A 22,652-nucleotide genomic window follows, 5' to 3' on the forward strand; every position below is an offset into this window, starting at 1 on the left:
AATTTGACAAAATATGCCCTTCACCTTAGAAGTTCGTTGACTGTAAATCTATATTATTTTTTATCAATTGGCACCATGCGAAAAATTCTTGTTTTGCATTGCCTCAACGTTATTATTATTTAAATAAAGCTTAGAAATAGTAATAGACAAATCTATGTACATCACAAAATAAATTTCGAAAATGACTTTATATTAGAATACTTTTCATTAGGGTATTCAGCTTGCGGCGCACTGTGGTCCAGAATTTAATTTTTTTGGCATAAAGTCTAAAAATTGAGCTACAGGCTTTAAACTTTGTACATTTTGTTGTTCAATCACAAATAGTTTACGCACAAAATTTGGAGTCTGTGCGACCACGCCCTCTCTTGCTTCCCATATTAACTACTGGTATGACTCAGGAGTCAACGAAATTTCATTGTTTTTTTTTTTAAATAAAAGTGTGTATATTGTTGTTTAAAAAATAATCGCCCTCTTCTTCTTTTAGTTCTACATTATAAATTTGCGAATCTGAACTCGAATCAGAATCAGAATGTGAATCCAATATTTTGTCTCATGGATCAGGTTTAAAATTAGACTGCATTTCCAAAAGACTTATACTGCCTTCAGAAGTGGTTTTTCCTATTTTTTCTCTCTTTCTTTACATACAGTCTAATTTTAAACCTGATCCATGAGACAAAATTTGTATGGCCGTTACGCATCTTGTTATTCTAGTGTCTTTGGTGCCACTATAAAATATCTTGTGCTACATAACTAGAAGTTTTGTTTAATTTCCCAAGATTGCATACTTAAACTTTTAAGCTTTCTAGAATCCATCTATTTTTCAACTAACAGAATTCTATTTTACTTTTATCATTCATTGAGGTCACCTCAAATTTATTGTTTTCAACACCCAGTCGAAAGATAATAGACCTTTATTTCCGTGGTTTATAGTATTATGTAACTAGTTTATTGCCAAAATGTTACGAACTAAGCAAACACATGTTGAAAGTATTTACAAGCATAAAGTTAAGCTAATGTCAGTAGGATGTGAATGTCAGTGCGGTATTGAAATGGGCAATCACCACTGGGCAGGGCCCAGCTGGCTCCACTCGGCCACATACTCGGCCTGCTGCTCCAGAGCGGGGATCCACTCGACGCCGCCGTAGTCGATCGCGGGCAGAGTACCCTTGTAGTTGGCGGGCAGGACGGAGGGGTCGAGGAACTTCTGCAACGACTTCATGTCACTGCCGTGGAAATGAATCTGTTGAAAGAAAATTATTCAATGAGTATATATTGTTATTAATATTCATTTAAAAGGAGGGGGAAATGATGTAGTTTGTGCCAGTTGGTTATTTTCATTGGTTATATTCTTTAAGGACATTAATTGATTGTAATAATCAGGTATTTTACATTGATTCATTCTTCCAATGAAGAGAAATTGTAGCCTACTTTTGAGGGCAGAAGGACAAAGTATGAGTAAGTACAAGTTTTACTTACCCTACTGTTCAGCTTTTGCTTGACGAAGGGCTTGAAAAGCGACCAAACCATGTTGAAGATGAACGGCTGCTTAACGAAGTGCACCTCCTTCATGCGAAGGGGCAGCGCCTCCTGGATGAATGTGATCAGTCGCTTCGAGAAGCTCGGCGACAGGGCCTTCACCTGCTTCATCGACAGTCCCTCGAAGTCCATGATGCAGACCACGCCCCGCACCTGGGTCTCCTCCTCCAGCTGGGCGGCAAGATGCACCATGTAGAGCATGCGGAACATCTCTTCGCTGGTAATATCGCTGGGATCCCAGAGCTTGCCACTGTTCACGATGAGCACACGACGACCCTTCTGGTCGCAGTTCTTGAGCACATTGATCACACTGCCCTTCACGAATTTCTCCTTAATCTGCTCGACCAGGAGTCCTCGGACCAGAGAGGCGTACTCCTTGCGGAAGCTCGCTGTGGTTTTCATCTGAAAGTCATTTTCAAATTAGTCCAGATAATGTATTTTATGTAAAGATAAAAATGTAGTCTAAGCAACCAACTTAATTTAGCTTATCATGCTACTCGTGTAGCTAATGGAAAACTTTATATTTTTGATATTTTATAGGGTACACATTATAAACAGAGCAATTGCCTCTATAAATCTTTGAACCGATGACGCTTACTTCTCACGGAACTAGTCATTGAGCTTCATCTGTTGGCAGGTGTGACATGGCTAGATTAGAATCCATAATTGATAAGGTATTGACCATTGGCCAGCACTATAAAATGCCCATATAAGTTATGCGGTTTCCTATGATGATAAATTTAAAATGGCGAACATTCGATTTTTATGGCCCGATTCAGTCATTCTGCTAAAAGTCATTGAACACTCTAACATGCATAAAGTAAATCCGATCGGATCGAAATCGACTGCGTTTATCAGGGTTTTCTTTGCCGGTCAGCGAGTTCAAAAGCAATAAGTTATCAGCAGACGGGTGCTGGAAATGATCATGTTGTTGGGTTTTATTTCAGATCGCATGTTGCTTCTTTTACAATATCCCATATATTACTTTAGCTAGACTATAAATGAGTTGGCCATTTTCTGGGGAAGTTTTTATGCAGCCGGTTAATCATTATTATTATGTAATTAATATAATGTTAATAATATAACCACGGTTATAAGCTGATGCAAATTGGACTTTACAATATTACTTTCTAAACTTCTCTCTCTCTTAGCTTTTGATGCATATATTATTCCCCCACTATCTACTGCACTTGTTTGAACTTCGGTTATAGATAGACCCCATTTCAATAGCTCTGGTTGACTGATGTTTGCTGGCGATAAGGCCTGTTCGAGAAGTTCCATACATTTGATAATCCCTCAAATGTTGAAACAAATACCCGGAGACACTTGTGTTGCCGGCGTTAATAAGCAAAAGTCATTGAATTGTGTTTCTAAGGCGTTCAATTCATATTATACATAGTATATGCTTGCGATTTGATTGAAGCTTCAGATGCTTTTCATAGTGCTGTGTAATGTTAAGCGATTATTAGTATTATGAATTGAATATTGCTTGCACATTTTGGAGATTCTTTAAACTATGTTTCTTTTTTTATCATCATGGTACCTAAAGAGGACTATGTTTATATTACTTTAAAAAATACTGATTATACGTCTTTAAATGGGAATTTCTATTGATTTTGTAATTGATTAGTCTTCAGAACTAAACGTTTGGTTATATTGCACTATGTATTAGGGAAGTAAATGGTTCAAAATGAAAAGAAACATGAAATTTTAAGTTAATCATTAATCATTAAGAAGTTAAAATGGAAAGTGAAGGCACAAGAAATAGAGCCACCTGCATTGCTGACACTTAGCTTTGCATTATCACTGGCACGCGAAATGCTTTCATGGTACGCACCTTTTCCAGGGCTCCCTCGGGGTAAAAGTGGCAGGCGCGCAGGAAGACTGTGAGGAAGGCGTCGTCATCCTTGTAGTTCAGCTCGGGCGTGGCCTTGAGCAGCTCCCGCAGCTTGAGGATGGCCTCCGCCTTGACTTCTTCGGTTTCGCGGAGTTCCACACGGGCGATTTCCACGGTCTCCGGCTTCAGATAGCCCAGGCGCAAGTGGAAGGCCTCCTCGGCGATATCGGTGGCAGCCATTATGTCGCTTGGTTGTTGTTTTTTATGTGTCGGGGCCTGCGTGTTGGATTCGAGAAATGCGTTCTGTGTTAGTTTTCCTGATCACTGATTGCCATCGTAAATTGCAACTTAATGTGAGGTAATTTGGCACCAGCACTTTCAGATCGATTTGTTTGAACAATCTTGCCCGATCATTTGGGTTAGAAATGGTTGGCTTTTTTTTTTTGTCTATGTACTTGTATTTACCTAAGGCGAAGTCAAACGATTTTCACTTATTGAGGGTTTTTCAGCGTTCTTTAGTTTTGCTTCCTCGCGACTCGTGCGATTCGAGTCAACTGAAATTCGGTTCGCCTTTGGAAACCCTTGTGAGTTAACTTCTATATTATATATCAGCCGAACGATAGCTTCGACGTCGACGTCGATGATAAAGCACGCCGTGGCAGAGGCGATCGCAGTCGTCTTGAGTCGACCTCCATTTTCGTTCCTTATCTTTTAGACTAATGGCGCTGTGCGAAATAAAGAAATAACAACAATAATCAGAAAAAAAAGGCCCCCAATCCGGCTGTCAATCACCTTACGCCTTTAACCCTCCGGCATCTCCATTGAACCCCCGTCGTCTAGGCCTGAAATCCGACTTTCGACTCCGTTCCAAATTTTGGTTAATTTCGTCATTGATCGTGATGTTTACACGCGCCCGGCATCATGAACCTTAGTTTAAATTACCTTTACCTCGAACTTACCCTTGCTACACTCCACTTCGCAAACTCAGCGTCTGGGGCACGTAATAAAAAAGACAAATTTGTACAAAAAAAGCATAAATATCAATTAGCAACGAAAAAATGGTTGAACCAGACTATTGACAGCGGAAACAGCGCACTGTTTTATAGTGCCTCTCATAATACCTGTAAGGCATTAATATAATGCGAAAAATATTGCTTTGAGATACCCTATAGCTAGTACAACGGCTGGAGTGTAAGATAACTAGATAATATCTAACCTCATATGCTCTATGCCGGTTTAAAATTATATCGGGTGGTCTTTAGATATTTCGTACTAATCAATAATTAAATATTGTAAGATATATTATTAAGGCGTTGAATGTCTGACTCTACATCAACCATATTAACCCTTAACTGTTCTATTTTTACAGGGTATGCAAACTACTTTCGACTAAAGTCCAACGTGGAATTCTTGAGTGATAACAGCTCCCCAAAAATATTCTGCTTCCAGGACTATTATCGAATGTTTCATGTTCTACTGGAAAAACAAGTGCCAACCATTCTAATCACAGCTCATAATCCTTATCACTGGCAGCGCTGCTAGCGCCGATAGTCTTTCTCTATCGGTTTGTTTTACTGAGAAATATTGTTTTTATTGCCAAATCCACGGTGGTTGTTTGGTAGATGGTGGGTGGTGGGTGGTGGGGGTTGGATCTTCGTCTTTTCACACCTTCGGGGCATTGAATCGGATCGCTGATCGCGAATAGCGAGCCGTTATCATTGTTAGCCGCTTTTGTTGCTACATTCCATATTGTTATTATATTGGTACGTGATCGGGTCTTTGTTTTGAAATTCATGTTCCAAACACAAAACCCCTTTGGTAATATCGACTTATACGTGTTCTTACATATACAAATACAGTGAACGCTCGACAACAAGAAAATTTGTTTATAGAATATTTTTGTTTCTTTGTTAAATAATAGTAAGATGACAATATATATCAATTAAATCAAAACCAGAATCGTTAAAAAAAATGTATAAAATATTATTAAAAAGCTTTGTGTTGTGACTAGTTCATGTTATCGGTTAAACACTATATCTATAAGAGCACTGTTTTCTACAACTGCCATATAGTGTAGTCATAGGGCAAAGTCTTCACTTCTGATACGATTTGCTGTCGAAGCTCAACGTAGTCGTCAACCCGCTACTATTTTCGCTGTTGTTTCTTTGGTTTCAAGCACATGTATTTGTTTTTGTTTTCACTTATTTGTTACTAAGTTCTTGATACTGCCATTGGTGCTGCATCAGCTGGATTATTGAGCTTCTGTTTTGCTTTTGTTGATGAGTTCAAAAGATTGAGATACTTGTTTGGAGTGTGCAAGTTCGATTGACACTTTTATTTGCCCACGAAAAACATTCAAAAGATTCCATCAACAAACTTATCTCGATTTCCACAGTGTTGGGAAATAGCTTTTATCGAATTTTATTCAGTGACAAGTCATTTTTAAGTATAGAATTTAAAATACAGATAAAAATATTTTTTTAGGAATATGTTTTTGTACAATTTCAAACAACTCTTGAGTATGATTTTGAAAACCATAACTTAATTTGAAATTTAACAGATTTAGTGTATCGTAAATTTAGTTTGATTAAGCCCTAATTTTGCCAAAATGAGTCTTAAATAATAAGGCAAAAGTTAGATTTTCAAATTTGAGATTTATTGGCTAATATCGAACCCTATTCAGATTAGGTATGCCCAACGAATCGTGTTTAAATAGCATAGTCACAATCCAAGACTTTATTCTTTGAGATTCACCGATAGGGATTGCTAATCGCGACAACTATTGAATAATAATGCGTAAGCCATGGCATCCGTTGATAACTGAAAGTCCCCAGCGGAGAACACTTAATACCTTAGGCGACAAGTTTAAGATAATGCATACCTATTCTTGACACATGTTTTTAAATAATGAGGGTAAGAAGGTTTAATTTGAACTTTAAACATCTGAAGAAAATTAGCTGGCTTCGCAGGTGAGCTTACAGTTGCTCACCAGATACGTTTAATTATTGCAAAACCACCTGCTCAAAGTGCAATAATTTAATAGAGCATACGATTGATCGATGTCTTACCCGAACTCATATTCTGAACCGGACGAAGTTTACCAATCAGGCATATGTCGAGCTGATTCCCCAGTTCGACTTTGATCCTCCAGTAAAAGCTAAAGTCGGAAGTGCTACAACGACAATGTGCAACTAAAGCCAACAAATGTGTGTCATCTGTGATGAAATATTGGCATTGAGAAAATATTTACGAGGGAAAACCATAGATGAATAATCTCGAAGCTGTATTTAGAAATGGATTTAACAATTTTGGGTAAAATTAAATAGCTATTCTCCAGTATTCTGAATTACGAGCATTTAAAAATATTTTGGCTGGACGATAGACTAGGTTGTAGAACTTCCACCTATGTTGAAAGATTTTGGTTTTATAGCTGTCTGGATAGGTTAGTTACAGTGCGAGTTTTTGCGTATACGTAATTTGCTGCGTATACTTAATTTTTAAGTATTCATCTTAATTTACATTGTCGAAAGTAGATTTTACGTATTCATAAATGTTCCTGCGGTCATATCTTCATAGCTTGCCTTTTTTATACAACCAAGTTAAGTAATTAATCAACAAGTTATTTGGCTCTCAATACGTGGTCATTATCTTTATGGCAAACCGTTTTTTTCCCCACATACTGTCATAATTTAGATAACTCAACCTGCGAAAAATGTTTAATTTATCAGCTCCAAGAGGTAGCGATGATAACGAAAGTGCTGTTTGGTCAAAAAAGAAAACTGCAAGCATGGCCAAATGAAACAAAAGAACTGGCCAAGAACAAATGCTATGAACTTCACCCGGTGGCCCTGAATTTGGCTAAAGAAAGTTGAGCATTTCAGCTGCGAGTGCTGCCATCAGCAAAATGTGAAGCACTCAAAGAGGTAAAAATAATTGCAATTATTCAAGCGTGGTTAACGCTCGCCCCCAAGGGTTCCACCTTGGCTAATTGATAGATTGGCACGATCTGATATTAGCTGATAAAAACATGTTTACTATTTCAAAGTCAACAAGTAGGAGCTTAAAAAAGTGTTGAGGTTCGGTTCCTTGGTTAAACCAGTTGGGCTGTAAGCTATCAGCCAGTGCTAAAAAGTGTCGAAAGGGGTTAATAGAAATCCATATAAAGGTTTTTACTTTTTACCAAATGTGTGTACCGAATCGAGTTGACTTTTCTTAATCTCTACATTTGAATTACTTTACTTTTTATATTTTTTTAAACTTTATTTCATTTCTTAATACCATGCCTGGTTTAAAATATAAAAGGGAATTAAATCAAATATTTTTAATTTGTTTGTAACATGATTTGTGTTATATTATCGATAAAAGAATGTTTGTCTTATTAAATACAGACGTTTTTTAAGACCTGCAGAATGTTTACGTCTACAAAAGGCGGTTACATCTTTGAAAAGCTTACCGCTTTAAAACCTTGTGGGGGTCTTGCAAAAGCTCTCGCAGTGCTGGGTAATGCTCCCCAAGAGACAGCTTTCATTCGGCTCTCTCATTTGTTTAGCATTCGCCGTAGCCGTTTTATTGTCAAGCTTGAGTTGGCCAGTTAATTAATAACAAGAGCTCGAGAGTGGCTTTCAATCTCAGAGTTGTTTTGACCGCGTTGCCATTTGGACGTCGCCGCCGCATTTAACGAATTTGTTCCGCCAAGATTCGCACCTTATATTGCGCGTCCTGTCCGCATAGGAAAATCGAAAATCACCCCCCAGCAACTCCACCTCCTCCGCCTCTTCCGCTGCCTTTTTTGGCCAATTGCAAAAGTTTGCCAACAGTGAAACGTGAAATCTTTGAATCTACTTTTGCAAAAAATAAACGAAAACGAAAAAAATTGAATATCTCCGTGCCGTTCGAGGCGTGTAATTTTGTGTGTATTTTTGCGGTAAGTTGCGTTAACAACATTATGCTCCATAGAAAGCACGATTTGGCCATTGTGCTCGTAGATTTTACTTTACTTTTGCCTTTGGGCAATGCGCATGCGCAGCCCCGTTGACACACTTTACCCGACCAGCCTGCCTGCCACAAGCAACTTATGGCTCTCTGGCTTTTGGCCATAAAAACAATTACCACTTGGCTGCATTTCGTCAGCGCGTGCGTCTTGATACCAAACAACCCCGCCCTCCCGATGGTCATCTATATCCCAGGCTATTACCATTCATAATCTCCGCAAGCTCACCACTTCGGGGCACTCCGATCTTCGGTAGCTGATAATATCTGTGTGGCTAAGTAAAGTGGGAATTGCCTAAGGCAGATGGGCGGGTGGTTGGCATATTACACCATTTGAGTGTGTGAAAATGTGTGGTTCCAAATTATTTAAGAGCTGTTTCGCTGCGGCAAGTAAAGTCGTTTTGAATGGCGCACAATAATGGAACAAAAGTGTTACTCTGTCGTTTTTTGTTAAGCATTTTGTTGCTGCGCCGTTTCAGTGTGGTAATTTGAAACCATTTTAATTGTGCATAGTTGAAGTAGGGGTACAACTTAATGAAGCATTTGAAATAACTTGTAACGGTATGCACAGTGCTATATTTGAAGTTAAAAGCTATAATTATTTGTTAGTTTACTTGCTTGTTCATTTAAAATAGAGAAAGCTTGGAAACATTTTTATGCAGGAATATTGTATTTAAGCTGAGATAAAATTTAAAAATAATTAATTTCATTTAGTTTGTTACAAGGATCCAGTTCCTTGCATTAAAATACATTAAAGGCTAACTAAAACTTTTCAAAGCTGTTCCTTTTAGCGTGTTTCTACTGCATGCAAATGTAACACAATTGAAATGCAAATTGACGCATGGTGCTGATGTCCCGTTCGCACCCAGCATTAGTGACAATTTTCTGTCTCGCTCCATCTGGCTTCAATTTCTGTCGATTCACGGGATCGATGGTCGTAGTTTATAAATATTTCAGACCTCAATCAGCCGATTCAGTGGGCAATGAAAACATTTGCTCTATTGACACTAAAACATTGGCAGAGTTTATAATGATTTGCCCGTATTAACATAGCGATTTGGACAACTTATTTAGATCTCATATTTAACTATTGCAAACTCCGCTTAATTCTATATCCACATATAACAAGCGACCTTGTGGTTCTCAGCGTGCCGAAAAAATAAGTGAACTCAAAACCACTTAAACATCTTACGGCCGATCGTGTTGTGTATGGGCATGAAATTTACCCAAATTGTTAACATTTTGTCAAGTGAAGGATACCCATAACATAGACTTGCGAAAATATACAATGAGCCGTTATTGAATCTGAAAATTTACATATCTCTGAATACTTCTCTATCGACTTCGTACTTGGAAACGAAGGCGATGTTTTATAGCCACGTTCGTACGATCGAGTCTGTTGATTTTGGCATTGTGAAAGAAATCGAAACCGGCTATTCCTGCTCCTCGAGAATCATTCGAGTCGAGTATTTATTTATCTTTTGAGCAGCCGGTTCAGTGGGTGAGCCAAGTAATGCAGTTGCTGACTCGTAATGTCATTTGCCTACTGTTGTTGGCCCAGATCATGTGGAGCTGGGAAATGCATTGTGCAAGAGTTTTTAGCCAACTGTTCAGTAACGACCTAACATGTCTAGTTGTTCTATAAAAATACCATTATTACATTAAAATAGTTAGTCAAGCATGCACAAGCCTTTAATTTGCCTTAAGTAACTTTCTAGCATCTTAAGTTGTTCTATAAAAAGACCATTAAATAGTTAATGTAGACATCGTTAGGGTTGTTGAAAGTTCAAAAGTCAGTTGGCACCCTAAACAGGTAATTCTGGATATTACCTAGCTTGCGGTTAATTGAGCCCGATTTGCATTTAATGCTTTGATCGCTTTCATTGATTGGCTTATAACCGGCTAATTGCTATGAAATCACACATGTTTATATCATTGCAATAAAAACAAAGTCCTCCACTTAGCCAAATAGATTGATATGCAAGGCACGAGAAATGCATTAGACTTTTGATCAGAGCTGACATTGTACTATATATACCGTATTCACAAACTGGATTGACCCATTTAAAAGTCAGAGGCGAGACTAAGCCGATAGCAAAGTGGGCTGTAATCAATTTATTAGCTGGATCATTTGGTTTATAGCCCAGGTGTTTTAGTTTTAATAAACTCTCTATTAAAGCCAAGAGTTTGATTGATTAATCGTGCAGTTAGGCCAGTGTACATGTATTTTCACTCGATTAAGTATAGTGGTTTGTAGATACAATTTAATTAAACAGTCGATTTAAAAGATTGTTTTTGCGATATACCACTAACATTGTTTTTTATATTCTTTTGGCATGTTTATGTCTTATCGCTTTCACGTTTTGTAAAAAACGATAAACTATTGTCGTTGAATCTGTCATGAAAACAAAGGCTACAGCGGAGTTGTTAGATAAACTTTCCAAGGGTATTTAAAACTTCGGATTTTCTATATCTTTTGCATTTTGCTTCGTCATCTGTGGCGCTGCAAAATGGTAAAATGCATAAAGAAAAACAGCTATTTGCATCAAATAGCTGGCTAGTTGATGTTATTGATCATTTTTCATATGGCTTGTTTATTTATGCATATCATGTTGGCTCGGAGTATTGAGTGCATTTTTTTTTATTATAAAAGCAGCATTGTTTTGGTTTTTTTTCTAATACTTTAAAGCCCGGGCAGTTAAGTTGGAATTGATTAGACAGTAGTTTGCTTTCGGGATTACTTCTGTTGTTGGCTAATCTATATACAATAATAGCTCGTTTATATGAGTGGACATAACCCGATTAGACTTTCAAGCTGAATTTGAATGTTCCTTTGTTCTGTTTTCTTCTGCCTTGCGATACCAGTTATCAGCTTATTTAACCGACCCACTACTACTGGATTTGTACCCAATCGCAATTCGTTTCTCGGGGCCACAAGTAAGTGAAACGCCTCTGTTCGATTCGGTTGCGGCTATGCTAGCGAAAGACCACATAAGTTCAACCAGATAAAGTGAAATAATCCCCAGTGGAGCACAATTGTTGAGGCAGGTGAAGTTGGGGCACATAATGACAGCTATTAAATGGGTATCGCACGGAGCAGGCCGGTAATTATTTGCTTGCATCAGACTTTGATCGGCGGTTGGAAGTTTTCCTTCAATGGAAACATCAGATTCTGCCGAAAGTGCATCCGGGAGGTTGGGTTCGCAGTACACTGTTGTGGGTCATAAAAAAACAAACAGGGTTCACAATTAAGCTAGCTGAGAACGGGTTTTTTTGTTGAGGTATTTTTCTGTTTTAATTAAAATTGAGAAGTACAAAATTCCCATTAGTTAAAGTCCAGAGGCTATTTATAAATCAAGGGGAGATATCTACAGCTGTGGAACTCAAGAATTGTTTTCTATAAGCATTTATAGTTTAACATCAAGACAAAGGACTTTCTGAACAGAGTACCGGTTTATCGTTTTAACTTTCCCTTTAAGGAATAAACTAAACTAGTTTAAAATGCATTAAAAGCAGGAATCATTTTCAAGGATGCGTTCGATGACTTCAACTTAAGACCAAGGCCAAGGTCCGTGAAAACTCGTTTTTATATAGATTCTGTTGCTTATATGCAGTTCACAATGATATTTCCTAGCCAAAGAGCGTTAAATATCAGCGGAAATATTTACATTCATTTTTAAAACGTGTCCCTGAGGCACAAGATCATTTAAAATTACAACTCCATTTAACTTGATTGCTCCCTACTCAACTTAACATAACTTAAAACTGAAGGAACGATAAAAACCGGATTCGTTTAAAGCTGAGTCACTATGATTCTGAACAATGGCACTACCCTACATAGGTGACTAAATTTAAATTCGATTTTTCCTAAATGCACAAGGCGCAAACAAAATGGTATTAAGTCAGCAATCAAAGTTCATTTCCTCGCAATTAGCACCAATTTGCTATTTGTCAGATAATGTGACGAAGACTAAATAAAACTTTGCAATTTGGTTCTACTGTGATAAACAAATTAGCTTAAATTAAGTTGAAACTTTACAAAATTGCACATACGGATGTGTTATTTTTTTGACACAATTTTACATGATATTAACCCTTTTTCTGTAGTTGACTTGACATATTGCGTGCGGTTAATTGACAATTATTTTACTCACGAAACCTCTGCCAAGGAAATGTCTCAAAACCAAGATTACAATTATTTGGCGCATTTTATTTTATTATTTTCGCATGTCACACCCAAATTTTTGTCACTCATTTTCCCACTTTAATTGGATTATACAACATCAGAAGACAAGATTGACCAACAAATTAGTATGCGCATAACTTTATGGGCTGTTGAACTCCACGGCAAAAGCCAAGTCAAACACAAAGGCCCAAAATAAATAAAAGCATAAATTACCCAAGATTCATTGACGAAATTTCTGGAAGCCACGAAAATCAAAAAGCCGCAACGCATTGCAAGAATAACAAATGCCTCTATGTCGACTCCAAGTTTTTCAAGTTTTCGACTCCAATCTACTATACTATATAATGATATCAAACAATCTCTGCTCTTGGCCTTGACTTTTACCTTCATTCGCGTTGACCGCACAAAAAAGTCAATATCAAAAAACGTACTAATTGCTTTGAATCATAAGAGCAGCCGTAAATCAGATTTAATGGCCAACACCGATTTTCACTACTCTGCGGCTCAATCCACCGACCGAAGTTCTTTAACTTCTCAACTTCGAGTCGGACATTTCTGTGCCATTGTCATGTCCTTCATGACAGGGCATAGATCACAAGTGCTACGTCATCGAGCCGATTTTGACCAATTTTGTTTTGGCAGCCAAGGTGTTTCCAAGTCGTCTGCGAGCCAAAAAGTCGAGGCACGTACTTGTTGATATGTATCATACATATAGAGAGAACGAGTGTTGAAAGACTGTAGACCCTAAGAAAATCATACTTAAAATAGTTATGTACTTATTTGTTCTTAAACATGTATTTACTAGAAGCTAATGTTGACTTTATGTAGCTATAAAACTATTATAATGGCATACTTATAATAAACTTAATATTAATAATTAATAATTAATAATTAATGGCACACTTATGCAAATTTAAACATCTAACTTCATCTAAATTTAATTCCGTTAGTATATGACAGTCTTTAAAAAATCATGATAAATGACCCAAGAAGTGCAGCAAACGCCCTGACCGAATTTCTATAACCTTTGCGGTGAGGGTATCCAACGATTTTGGCCATCGAACGCACGTTTTGCGACCAGTTTTGGGCGCTATTGTCTATTAGTCGTCTATCTGTGTCTATATCTATATATATTTACCCGTTTTTCCGGCGGACTCTTCTTCCGTTGTGGCGGTTTTCGGCGACTTTTGCCTATGAAGATCAGCTTTGACTCATACATAAACATTGAGGTGTATATATATATATATTATATATTAAAACAGTTTCCATTGGAGCGAGGCATTGAACTGTTGCCGCTTTTGCTTTCTGCTTGGGGTTTTGGCCCAGCTGCGGAAGTAACCCAGTTGTACCAATCGCGTTGAGGAAATGGTTGCCAAACCACTCAAAATGTTTGAGCCGAGACCAAAACAACTTCATTCTCGTTCGCAGCCTGAACCGGTGAACAACTAGCGGCAGATCACGGCATCCAGATCTCACAACACATCCACACCATGGGCAAGGCAGAGTGCATTAGCTACGATGAGCACAAGTTGCCCTACATCGATCTGGGCTCGGCACAGATCCGCATGGAGAAGGAACCAGCGCCGGAATGGGCACTAAAGAAGGCACAGGACGAGCTGCGGGAAGTGCCCGGCGTCAAGGAGCAGGCCATCAAGGATCTCAGGGAACTTATTCAAAGTGGGTGAACGCACATGCTCGATGGTTAATAAAACTTAAAACAAATTGCCAATTAATAGATGAAAAGTACCTGAACCTGCCATTGGATGATGAGTATATGATGATGTTCCTGCGTCCCACCCATTACTATCCAGAAAGTGCCTTGAAAAGGGTAAGTTAAAGATAAAGATCCAGCTGAATGTTTATTTTTTATTTATTTTCTCTTACATTGTGTACAGCTCAAGAACTTTTATCACATGAAACTGAAGTACGGAGTCGCTTGCGAGAACATAATCCCCAGCAAGTTGAGAAACGTTTTCGAGGCAAATATTCTGAATTTGCTGCCCCAAAGAGATCAACACGGCCGTCGCCTTTTGGTGCTGGAAGCTGGCAGTAAGTTTGGCTGTTTAAACAACTTAAAAGTGTCTATAAATAATTGAATAACCCTAGAAAAATGGAAGCCATCGCAAGTGCCCTTGGTGGATCTATTCCGTGGCATTCAATTGACCGTACTGGGTTCTATGGTGGAGCCCTACTCACAAATTTGCGGCGCAGTTGTCATCATCGATATGGAAGGTAATGAATTCTAGACAGGAAATACAAATTATACAAGTTACTTAATACATGTTAACCACTTTGCAGGGCTGCCACTTAGCCACATTACACAATTTACCCCGTCGTTTGCGGCCATGTTGCTGGATTACATTCAAGAATGCATCTGCATGCGTTTGAAAGCAGTTCACATTGTGAATAATTCATACATATTCAATATGCTCTTTGCTGTATTCAAGCCATTCATTCGCGAAAAGCTGCGCAAGAGGGTGAGTTTCAACAAGAAATACATGAAATGAAGTAAAGTTATAAGTAATAAATTCTTATTTTGTAGATATTCTTCCATGGCAAGGACTACAAGTCCCTGATCTCCCATATTGAGGCGAAGGCTTTGCCTCCGAAATACGGTGGTTCTGCCACATGGGAACTGCCACCCGGCAAAGTCCTGGGCGAATTCTTTGAGTGCTATTCCAAGGATTATGAACGTAAGATATTCATAAACAATAATATCAGGCTTTTCATACTTATAAACTTAACTTTTTTTAGTTGCTGACAGCTATGGTTATACTGAAGGGTATAAGATGAAGAAGTAAGAGTACAAGGAAAAGTCCAAAACTATCCCCCCAAATCCGCACAATCCTCACTTCCCCCTTTCGATTCGTATTTTAGTCACTTAAGTTGGGTCATTTGTGATATTGCAAATATTGTCGTACGTTAAGTAATAGTCTCTTTGCCCTTTAAATGTAAGGTTAAGAAAAATAATCACAATAATTAAAATGGTCACGATTCAAGCTGATGAGCTAGGCATTAAAGTTGATACCATATGTACTATATATTTTGTATAATTGTTATTGAACTAATAAAGATGAAAAAATTTTGTTAAAATTCAAAACAAACGTTGTGAGCTGTAATGAAATAAAAATAGTTAAGTGCAATCTTGATCACTTAACATACTGAAATGATAATTTCTTTTTAGTTGGAAATTTTATTTGACACGAAAGCCATGGGTCAAGAAATCATTTTAATACAAAACATATCTAACAACTAAGGAATGTAAAAAGAGTATTCGTTAGCTAAGCGAAGACCGCCAGACGGTTCGACTTCGGAGGCTATCTAATCTTTGGCATAGGCACGGGAATGCTTGCAATTTTCACTTGGGTGTTTTAGAGTGTCACTAAACTATGAGCTACGACTAAAGCACTAGGACGGCTTAACTATCTAGATGGCGTGGATGTGGCGGTCCGGTTCAATCCTGCTTATTGTCGCTGATGGCTGTGGATGCAGTGGTCACACTTTCACCCGTCTGGGATTTAATGATGGTTGGCTTTCGGCCTTTTTCGAGGAGCGGCGAACTGTCCGGAGATCCTTTGACACTCTTTTCGCAGACCAAAGTGGAGGCCTTGGACTTCAGTTCCTCAGCACTGGAGAATTGGGAGCGACTCTTATACTGGCCATTCGTTTTGGTTTTGGTCTTCAGATCGTATCTACGATTTCGACAGGAAGCCAGTAGAATCTGAACCGGAGTCCAGCAGAGAAGAGTTATGCCTACGATCAAGCAAATTCCGGCGAAGATATGTCCGGAAAGCATGACAATGGGCAGCACCTTCAGTTGGTCTGCCATATCTGGAGTGATTCTTACTTTCTGCTCGAACCATACGAGTGGGAAAAATACCTTCGGTATTCCAGTGTATAAGCTGATCCCTTGGATTGGCTCCACGAGCATATTCACTTGAAATCGGGCAGCCACCTCCAGGGGAATACCAGTACTTGGCTGCACAACCATATAAAACTCGTGATCCTTCTGGTTAGGAGTCAAGCCCTCTACCTGATCTAGGTAGTAAGGATCGCCGTTGAAAAAGTGCGGATAGGACATGAACACAGGAGATCCAAAACGACAGGAACTGATGTTCATCACTCCCGAGGGAACACATTGGCCACCACAAAAGCAAAGGTTCTCGGGATACTGAGTGCCTGAAATATAAATCTATAATAGAATGTGTACTCACAATTTACCAAATCTTTTCAAGACTCACCATTATCTACAGATCGAGCTCCACCTGAGAATTTAAAACCCTCCAGTCCCTCAATATCCAAAGTTTCCACATAATCCAGCGGAATCGTTCGGCACATATCGGGCGTAAATAAACCAACACTATCGCCGGGTTTCAGATGCTGTGGCTGGAACTCCCCGGCGGATCCATTGGTCATTCCGCAATAGGAATCAAAGAATCCAGTGTTCTCCTGGTAATTCCACGAGTGCATCTGACCCAGTTTGGTCAGGTGATCGGCACCAGTGAAGACATTAAAAACTCCGGTAAGATCGGCACTTCCATTGCGCGTATAGAACCAACCGAACTTATCGAATGGAACCTTCACCTCATCACCGAAAATGGGCATGGCCATGGCCACGTCGATCATTGCGTCATTGTAGCCGGTGAAGAGGAGCTCGTCGATCGATTTTTGGACGGACATCTCGGCGCCGTACATCTTGAGACCCACGTCGACAAGGGAACGCTTAACTGGAGGCCAATATTTGGCAGTGGCGGCTGCAGACTGAAATGTAAATTTATATTTATATAATAAAAGGGAAACAATTTGTAGGATATTTACCAGAGCCACTGCATTAAGCGTGGTAATCTCATCGTCCAGACTCCCGTTACTGGCCTCCGCATCAAAGTAGAACAAGCTGCGCCTGCGATAGCTGACGGATGCGTTTTCTGGATGCCAGTGGATGTCCACCTTATCGGGTCGCTCGATAAAACGATAAGGACCCACCTGCTCCAGAATGGGCTTCGTGGAAAGGTTGCCGAACTCCTCCGGGTTCGTCCAGTTGTACAGGTAGATGTCCAGACTGAGATCCATTGGCGGACTCTTCCAATTGTCGTAGACACGTGTGTCGGGGGCCAGAGCCATTTCCTGTGGAAGAACAGAAGCCGCCAATTGGTATTAATTGAAAATCTCAACGAGTTTTCCTCGATCTCTGATTCTCGTCAATTGAGAGGCGGCTGTTTTCCTTTGGCTCTCAATTGGCTTTAGCCACTAATCGAATGCAGCTGGCCGGGCTAACACACTGGAGTGAAGTGAACTGAACTTAACTGAACCCTTGTCCCTGACTGGGATTACCTTGTGCATGATCCAATCGAACAGGTCCACCCAGAACATGCCGCACAATATGCCAAATAGTCCCAGGCAGAAGCCGAAAATGCCGATAATTAATTTGCGATTACTTTTTTGGCCCCACATCGCGCTGTTTTGTGTTGGCATGGCTCACGCTGGGCTGGGATAGTGTGTGGATACCTAATGGTGCCTGTAATGATATGCAAGTCATTGAAACATCAATGGAAATGGATAAATTGACCGTCTATTTACAAACATATAAAAATATGTCAAATGAGCGCGCTCATAAATGTAGTGCAAATTAAGAATGTTCTGATAAGTTTCCAATTATAAAATCATCTGGAACAAATATAATAACTTTACACAAATTTATTTTTCATTTATATTAAGTCTTATACTGATGAACTAAGTTATGATTTATTTTAGTCATTTTCTTAATTTCGTGTTGCCTACTTTCAGGCAGCGTTAGTAAAAGATTAAAAAAGATGTAAAATCAAATCTCTTTTTAACAGATGCATCAAGTCCCATATTAATATAAGTATGGCGAACAAAGAAATGCTCAACAAAGAATTGAATACAAATAAAATGCAAAAAGCGCAGCAGTTTATTGAGTGACGAATTCCCATAGCGTCTATTTTTATCAATATAATTGAATCAATTTAAGCAAAGCGTGACTTTCAATTGCTGTTTACACTCATGTAGAATATACTAAGTCCGGTAAGTATATATGTATACAGAACTATAGTCGAATCTACTATCAGTGGTGATAATTACAAAGCTTCCCCCGACACTCTACGTTGATGTGTTTTAATTGGTTATGATAGTTTGAAGCTGCAATGTAAGCAATATGGTACGTGTAACTATCAGTTTCATTTACGAAAAACATGCATGAATGTGGATAATATTATATGATCGCATTCGGTAGGCGAATTTCCTCATAGGGGGCATTCACTGTGGTCCGATAAGCGGATTCTGAACTCCTAGGTAAACAAACCCATGAGGAAGCCACAGACAATTGAGGAAATTGAACTGCACTGCACTTATCGCTTATCGGGAACCCATCCCCTGGCAATTATTTGACCAATCTGCCCAGAGTTCCCATCACTAAACACTATGTATCACTTGAGCATAAATATTGCATATGTACATATGGCACAGGTTCGCATCTCTGTGATATATCTTCATAATTGAGTCTATCAATTGACCCCGCAGTGAGCTATGGTTGGGTCTTTGACACTTTGCGTTATTGCACATGAATACGAGTGGGAATCTATATATATACCCATATATACATATATGCTTATTTGGGAGCGTGTCAGTTGTGTTCTGGTGTCTGGTAAATTGATATGATTATGTCTTTTGAATGATGAATAGCTGTCGAGCATTTGTCGGCGCCTTTTTATTGTCTTCACAATTAATCTGAAGTGAGTTTTAATTGAAATGGACGTTGGACAGGTGCATCATGTAGAGTTCATCCCGCATTTTTCGCTTAATTCAATTAGATCAAGAGCAATCCCGCACATAACGACGATAGATTTTGAATGGAATTCTAAAAGAATTTGGCAAGAATATCTCTTTTTGTGAGAAAATATATACCTACAATTTTTGGAGTTTATAAAAGTGGTGAATTTATAGCAAGGTACGTTTTTTTCAGTGCAGTTCTTTGATATTCGCTCTTGAAGCTCGAAGCCTCAACACTGAATAATTGCGTTTAATTAAGCTTAAATTTTGCTGGCCGGTATATTTGATTCATTATTAAATTAGGCATGCTCGTGTCTTACTCTCTGGTTCTTGATCTTTTATATTAACATTTTTATAAATGCTCCGAACGCTTTATTCATATTCTATGCAAATGCACCGAGTACACTGAACTCTGATGTGAAGCCACATCGAAAGTGAATGCATTCTGAAACATTCTAGCAAGAATTTCATAGGAACTGCATTTTTTGAGTACACTTCATTAGTGCAAGTGCACTTGATATGAAACGGAAATTCTAAGTACTAAATCAGACGCAGTAAACCCGATACTTCAAGATCGTCTAGTGAGCCAAGTCAACACCTTCTCAGTTTTTCCTGATGTTTTACAACCCCATTTGACCACAAAGTCTGCCATTGAGATAAACCGCAGCTCACAGATTTGACGTAGTTCGCAAACAGTCATGTAATTCACATATGCTCGCCCCAGTTTTTTGATAACGAGCTATCGGCATGAAAATCCCAGAACGATTTAAGAAAATGCCAAAAACTATAAATAAAGAGCGAAAGGCTAAACCGTAAATAGGCTTGGTACTTTTAAAGGTCCCTGAACCGCAGAAAGTTATTTTGTTTCTTTTTATTGAACTTTAAGCATGGTCTAAAATTGTCTCTAAATTTTACTTTTACGTAGCCAAGACATCAGTATTAACCAAAATGGTTTAAGCACTTTGAGATTTTAATTAATTCATTGTGAATTGATTAATTGATTTGACTTTAATTGTCCAGCATGAGTTGAATTCTTAAACAAAACTTAAATGAACATGCTATTAGGGGCTAGTTTCTTTTATCTTGAACTATATTTAAACGGGTCCCATGAGTAATTTGCCAACGAACAGTTGTTTTTATTGAGGATTCGCCAATCTGCGCATTGATTATTCAATTAGCGAATAGCTGGAAAATGAATGGGAAGTTTCTTTGGCTCTGACCGTTTGGTTAATTGCATACAATAAAGAAAATTTAAATAAATATTCTTATTTAGACATTTGTATTTATATGAGTATTTACAATATTTGTTTTTCAGATATTTATTGTCTTATAAAGGCACACGCAACTGCAATTAGTTGGGAGCAAGTTGATATTAAATTATCTTGAACTTTAAATCGCCAACAGGTCGCATACGCAATGTTTTTTAACACCACCGTCCTGTTTGGTATATAAGTGAGATCACCTGTGGTTCTTTTGCAGAATACTACAAACATATACTTTATAATTTTTTAATTATAATTTAACATCCCCCACTTTTGTTTTCGATTTTTTGTGTAAAAGTACAAGCTACAAACATAATTCGTCAACGGGGCGAATGCTTAATATCTTCCTGAGCAGTTGTGTTCCATGGGAACTGTTGATACCCAGACTAATTTTAGACCATTAATCGCACAATCAACAGGTCGCCTCGTAGCCCAAGCTGGAAGCCCTTTGTTTTGCATTCCGACACTCTTATTTCTTCGAAAGGAGACGACACACAAAGCCAGTATAAACACAAAAAGAATGTACAATATAGATTGCCACTGTACATACTTATATATTTGGTTTTCTGTCTGGCGACTATTTTTCACTCTTGTCAAGTTGATTTCATTTAATGGCCTGTAATCTTAATAAGTCTGCCGGCGATTAAGCCAAATCAAGCCAAAACGTAATGTGTTAACCAAGCAGGAAGTGCTCAGAAATTACGTGATATTGCGAAAGGAGTTTTCTTTTGTCTTCCCAAATTTTCTTTGTTTTCTTTTAAAGGCACTCACTTGACTTTTATTTGCTAAATAGAAACAAATCACAGGCTCTTCAATTTCTCTTTTTCGTTTTGGTTTTCCTTGCGAGGAAATTGAAATTCGATAAGGATGTGGACAGAACGCTTGAGCACGTGGAGGATTTCTTTGCACAGAGGCCGGAAAAGTGGACACGAGTCCCTGGGAAATGCCGTAAAATGGTACCGCTTCGCCCGGCGGCTTCGATGCGACTGTGCGGCGGACTCTCGGCGAACGGACCGCGAGCAGAGCGGAGCGGTCTCGGCGACCGATGAATGTCAGTCAAGTGCGGCACATGGAAATGGAAATGAAAATGGAATTGGGCTTGAGAAGAGCTCCGAGTATCCGAGCAACGGTCTGTAAGTGTGTGTGAGCGAGTGGGTGTTTGGGTTAATTTGCGCTTTGGGCTTTTCATAGTTGTGCCATTGAATTTTGAATTAAATAATATACAAACTGAAACGCGAGTACGACTTTAAAACTGTAGAATGCATCAAAGGGAAGGAGAAGTCAGAAACAAAAGTGTCACCATATTAATATAAATTTTGAGAAATAATCTAAATTAAACTATTTTCTTTGTGTTTTAATAGCATAAAGCATTTAGCAAATCTTGAATTGAATTTCATAGGGAAAATTACATATTTGATTATGTACAAGAAAATTATGAAAAATTTAAATTAAGAATCAAATATCTTTAGGTTCACAAATATTTAGGTTTCTTATATATTTAAATTAAATGATTAAATTATTAACATGCAATAAATATAAAATGTCTTGAACTGAAAGGGTCAACATATTTTCTAGTGTTCAGTCGAATAGCAAATATAACTGGGTCACATTTCACAAAATCACAATCAGCGAATGAAAATCCAATGCACTTAGATTTCATAAAACTGCGGATTTTCGCATACGAAACGGGTGGCGTGTGGAAAAGTAAATAAATCGTAAAGTAGAAATCCGAATTGATAACAAATTGTCGAAGCCTTATCAATGCGGCTAATCGTGATGATTAGCACTAGGTGAACAGCGAACATTCACGACTAACCCCACACACTTGTAAGCTGCGAAAATCGACAAGCGATCAGAGCAATGTTTCAACTGTTTTTTATTTCGCTATCATAGGGGCACAACTCCCACCAAATGGCATAGAAAACACCAATGGATGGCAGTCTGAGGCAATAAAACAATCAAATGTCGTTGCTTCAGTGCGTATTCAGGCTGGCTTCCTTATTGGATTAGTGTTTTGCCTCCTTTCACATGGCGTGCTAACTGGGATTAGCTATCA

At 38.5% G+C, this 22,652-nt stretch overlaps 4 protein-coding genes across 4 annotated transcripts; 2 read left to right on the forward strand and 2 right to left on the reverse strand.

Annotated features, from left to right (window-relative positions):
* Positions 1-914: 914 nt before the first annotated feature.
* LOC6611531 (clavesin-1) lies at positions 915-3,940 on the reverse strand. The gene is made up of 4 exons (XM_002036034.2): positions 3,839-3,940; positions 3,374-3,649; positions 1,477-1,938; positions 915-1,240 (listed from the first exon to the last, which is right to left on the reverse strand). The coding sequence occupies exons 2-4, from the start codon at positions 3,611-3,613 to the stop codon at positions 1,058-1,060; spliced, it is 885 nt and encodes a 294-aa protein (XP_002036070.1). The 5' UTR covers positions 3,614-3,649; positions 3,839-3,940; the 3' UTR covers positions 915-1,057.
* A 98-nt stretch (positions 3,941-4,038) lies between these two features.
* LOC116802224 lies at positions 4,039-5,341 on the forward strand. Its single transcript, XM_032726021.1, has 2 exons — positions 4,039-4,496; positions 4,743-5,341. The coding sequence occupies exons 1-2, from the start codon at positions 4,295-4,297 to the stop codon at positions 4,913-4,915; spliced, it is 375 nt and encodes a 124-aa protein (XP_032581912.1). The 5' UTR covers positions 4,039-4,294; the 3' UTR covers positions 4,916-5,341.
* A 2,640-nt stretch (positions 5,342-7,981) lies between these two features.
* LOC6611532 (alpha-tocopherol transfer protein-like) lies at positions 7,982-15,652 on the forward strand. Its single transcript, XM_002036035.2, has 8 exons — positions 7,982-8,297; positions 13,977-14,225; positions 14,285-14,376; positions 14,444-14,597; positions 14,655-14,780; positions 14,847-15,025; positions 15,091-15,241; positions 15,303-15,652. Exons 2-8 carry the CDS (start codon positions 14,039-14,041, stop codon positions 15,347-15,349), a joined length of 936 nt encoding a protein of 311 aa, XP_002036071.1. The 5' UTR covers positions 7,982-8,297; positions 13,977-14,038; the 3' UTR covers positions 15,350-15,652.
* A 69-nt stretch (positions 15,653-15,721) lies between these two features.
* LOC6611533 (protein peste) lies at positions 15,722-21,583 on the reverse strand. The gene is made up of 5 exons (XM_002036036.2): positions 21,368-21,583; positions 17,880-18,063; positions 17,367-17,672; positions 16,790-17,309; positions 15,722-16,727 (listed from the first exon to the last, which is right to left on the reverse strand). The coding sequence occupies exons 2-5, from the start codon at positions 18,018-18,020 to the stop codon at positions 16,003-16,005; spliced, it is 1,692 nt and encodes a 563-aa protein (XP_002036072.2). The 5' UTR covers positions 18,021-18,063; positions 21,368-21,583; the 3' UTR covers positions 15,722-16,002.
* Positions 21,584-22,652: the final 1,069 nt, after the last annotated feature.

Source organism: Drosophila sechellia, chromosome 2L (genome assembly GCF_004382195.2).
Source record: "Drosophila sechellia strain sech25 chromosome 2L, ASM438219v1, whole genome shotgun sequence".
Classification (NCBI taxonomy): domain Eukaryota; kingdom Metazoa; phylum Arthropoda; class Insecta; order Diptera; family Drosophilidae; genus Drosophila; species Drosophila sechellia.

Bases quoted from the DNA above. Each gene is read 5' to 3' on its own strand.
- LOC6611531 (XM_002036034.2), bottom strand. From the start codon at position 3,613: ATGGCTGCCACCGATATCGCCGAGGAGGCCTTCCACTTGCGCCTGGGC. The intron at 1,939-3,373 runs GTGCGTACCATG...AATGACTTTCAG, and splicing joins CCGAGGGAGCCCTGGAAAAG to ATGAAAACCACAGCGAGCTT. The intron at 1,241-1,476 runs GTAAGTAAAACT...TTCTTTCAACAG, and splicing joins AGCAAAAGCTGAACAGTAGG to ATTCATTTCCACGGCAGTGA.
- LOC116802224 (XM_032726021.1), top strand. From the start codon at position 4,295: ATGAACCTTAGTTTAAATTACCTTTACCTCGAACTTACCCTTGCTACA. The intron at 4,497-4,742 runs GTAAGGCATTAA...CTATTTTTACAG, and splicing joins TAGTGCCTCTCATAATACCT to GGTATGCAAACTACTTTCGA.
- LOC6611532 (XM_002036035.2), top strand. From the start codon at position 14,039: ATGGGCAAGGCAGAGTGCATTAGCTACGATGAGCACAAGTTGCCCTAC. The intron at 14,377-14,443 runs GTAAGTTAAAGA...CATTGTGTACAG, and splicing joins CAGAAAGTGCCTTGAAAAGG to CTCAAGAACTTTTATCACAT. The intron at 14,598-14,654 runs GTAAGTTTGGCT...GAATAACCCTAG, and splicing joins TTTGGTGCTGGAAGCTGGCA to AAAAATGGAAGCCATCGCAA.
- LOC6611533 (XM_002036036.2), bottom strand. From the start codon at position 18,020: ATGCCAACACAAAACAGCGCGATGTGGGGCCAAAAAAGTAATCGCAAA. The intron at 17,673-17,879 runs GTAATCCCAGTC...GTTCTTCCACAG, and splicing joins TCGATTGGATCATGCACAAG to GAAATGGCTCTGGCCCCCGA. The intron at 16,728-16,789 runs GTGAGTCTTGAA...TTTATATTTCAG, and splicing joins AGCTCGATCTGTAGATAATG to GCACTCAGTATCCCGAGAAC.